At 41.2% G+C, this 2,917-nt stretch overlaps 1 protein-coding gene across 1 annotated transcript; it reads left to right on the plus strand.

Moving 5' to 3' along the window:
- Positions 1-1,560: 1,560 nt before the first annotated feature.
- Positions 1,561-2,049, plus strand: LOC148763164 (uncharacterized). The gene has a single exon (XM_088805746.1). It carries the CDS (start codon positions 1,561-1,563, stop codon positions 2,047-2,049), a length of 489 nt encoding a protein of 162 aa, XP_088661872.1.
- The last annotated feature ends 868 nt before the right edge of the window (positions 2,050-2,917 follow it).

Raw genomic sequence — 2,917 nt, forward strand, 5'->3', positions numbered from 1 at the left:
GCATCATGATTTCCAAGTTCTTCCTATCGATTGCTTGTTCCCTTCTTATGTTCACTCACTAAGTTTATACTTAACTTTTTCAAATTGCATCACTGATTGTGCACGATGTGGGGGGATGTACATGAGCTAGGTGTGATTATGATGATGATGATGTTTATCTATGTAATTATGCATATCTAGACTTATGAAATGAAAACTTATGAATCTGATATATGATTGACATATATGAGAAATTTGATACATTGCACTTTGGGAATTTTCATGTGCTGTATGTTTATTTTGTTGGTTTAACAAGATGGTCTTTTTGTTGAGTGAAGGGAAACTTTTCTCTTATTGCTCTGTTTTCGCTGTAGCGAAATTCATTCTCACTGCAGCGAGAAACTCTCGAGTTTGAGAACCTTCACCAGAACTGGTTCTTGCTGCAGTGAGAATGTATTTGGCTGCAGCGAGATAGTCACTGTAGCGAAAAAGGAATCTCACTATAGCAAAAAACCTTCTGTTTTAGTCTCTTATCTTGTCCAATTGCTACCCTATCTTTCACTTCTTTACTACCATATCAGAGCATGGACTTCCTACATTAAGGATTAAATGAGTTAAGTTTAAAGGGAGGAGGTTTAGTGAGAAATCCTCGGCCAGTTGAGAAACCCTCGATCGGCTAATAACCAAATCCCAACGTCGCTGCAGTGAAGATTCGTTGTCATATTTGACTTGCTAACGTATTATTGAAGCTTTCATTCTTTAAATGGTTCGTTGTGCATGGATTCATGATTTTCAAATGATCAATCAATTAAGGGCTTGATTAGGGGTTTTTAGTAAGAATAGAAACAAATTGCATTGTTTTGAAAAATAATGCATCATGATTTCATTAAAGATTCCTTACGGTATGCTTGTTCCCTTTCTTGTTCACTCACTGGGTTTATACTCACCATTTTCAACTTCATGTTTTCAGATCATGAGGCAGCCAGTAACTAGGACGAGGTGTCCTTGTAGACTTGTATCCATATTTTGGTAGGTGTCTCAACATTCAGTAGCTGTACATTCATCCGAGTCCCTCCGCTGGAAATCGAGTTTTCTTTTTTAGATGTATAGACAAACTTGATGTAAATTATTAAGACACATGCTGTAGACGATGTACGTATATTTTAAATGAGTAATGCCAGTACGAGTTGGAAATGTCTATTACTATTTTGATTTAAAGTTATAATTCGTGACTTAGCAATATTTGATTGAATGAGGAGTAGGATAAATCGATAGGCTTGCTTGGGCTTAGTGGACTATGTCCATTGGGCCCATGCACCGGTCATGGCTTGAAATTTGGGTCGTGACAGAGTTAACCGAGTTGTAGAGATGATGGCAACCCGTATGGATGATATACAAAGGATAGTGGAATAGTGACCTACAGTACAGGAATCCCCTAACTCTCAAGGATAGGTCGATCGCCAACATCATGAGGTTGAGAAGGGTCATTTAGAGATTTTCCTTCCTGATTTCTTGTAGCTTAAGTCTTTGTCATTTTCAAGGTCTAATGCATCAGAGAAACCCTAGATTTTTTTAGAGAAGATGGAGAAAATTTGTGAGGCCTTGGGATGCTCTAATACTAGATCAGTCAAGTTAGCCGCCTTCCGATTGGAGGACGTGGCGCAAAAGTGGTATGGCTCATTGTGTAGAGGTAGGCCGACAGATGCAATGGCGTTGACTTGGAAGGAATTCAATACAGCCTTCTTAGATCGATTCTTACCACTTAGTGTACGAAATGCATGGGCTAGGGAGTTTGAGGCCTTAGTACATACCCTAGGTATGACAGTGTCAGAATACAACATCAAATTCATGCAGCTGGCTCGGTATGCGCCCTATCTAGTTTCTACTGAGGAGATAAAGATTCAGAGGTTTGTGGATGGGCTAGCGGAGCCACTGTTTAGGGTTGTGGCATCCCGAGATTTCAATACCTACTCTGTCGCAGTGGATTGCACTCAACGGATTGAGATGAGGACTAGTGAGAGTAGGGCTATGAAGGATAGAGCAAATAAGGCCAAGACAGAGGGCTATTAGGGTCGCAGGAACTTTAGTAATGGTGTTTCATCTTCTAGCCGTCAGAGCCCACAGAAAGACTCATAATTACCCCAATAGGGGAGTGACTTGACTAGTGCCAACGTTGGATCAAGGCAGAAAACTTTTAGTCGGGGAAGGTAGCAAGATTCAAGGTAGGGTAGTCAAGCTATTGATCGTTGCAATAATTATGGAGTGCGGCTTAGTGGACGATGTTTCCATACTACGAGAGTTTGTTATGGGTGTGGTTAACCTGAGCATATAAAGAGGAATTGCCCGATGGCTCATCAATCATAAGATTCTGCTCGTAACTCTACTCAGCCAGTTTTATCTGCTCCTTCAGTAGCTGCCTCATCTAATAGGGGGGCTAATGGATCGAGGGGTAGAGGTGTCGTTACTTCCTCCCAAAGCAGGCCGTCTGGGTCCAGACGTCAGAGTTCTGCTGGTAGGGGCCAAGCAAGGGTATATGCTTTAACACCCCAAGAGGCCCAAACATCCAATGCAGTGGTCTCAGGTACTCTTCTTGTTTGTAATATGGATGCTAGAGTATTGTTTGATCCTGGTGCTACCCATTATTTTATTTCTCCATGTTTTGCACTTCGTCTGGGTAAGGATCATATTAGCAGAGAAGAACAATTAGTGGTGTCTACTCCTTTAAAGGAGGTATTTGTAGCCGAATTGGAATATGAGTCCTGTGTAGTTCAAGTCAAGGACAAAGACACTTTGGTGAATCTAGTGGTGTTAGACACCCTAGACTTTGACGTGATCTTGGATATGGATTGGCTATCACCTTGCCATGCCAGCGTGGATTGTTATCATAAATTGGTTAGATTTGATTTCCCGAATGAGCCACCATTTAGTATTCCGGGGG

Source organism: Theobroma cacao, chromosome 4 (genome assembly GCF_053813885.1).
Source record: "Theobroma cacao isolate CCN51 chromosome 4, ASM5381388v1, whole genome shotgun sequence".
In the NCBI taxonomy this organism is placed as follows: Eukaryota; Viridiplantae; Streptophyta; class Magnoliopsida; order Malvales; family Malvaceae; genus Theobroma; species Theobroma cacao.

What these genes read in the sequence shown, in the direction of transcription:
- LOC148763164 (XM_088805746.1), top strand. Translation starts at nt 1,561, where the DNA reads ATGGAGAAAATTTGTGAGGCCTTGGGATGCTCTAATACTAGATCAGTC.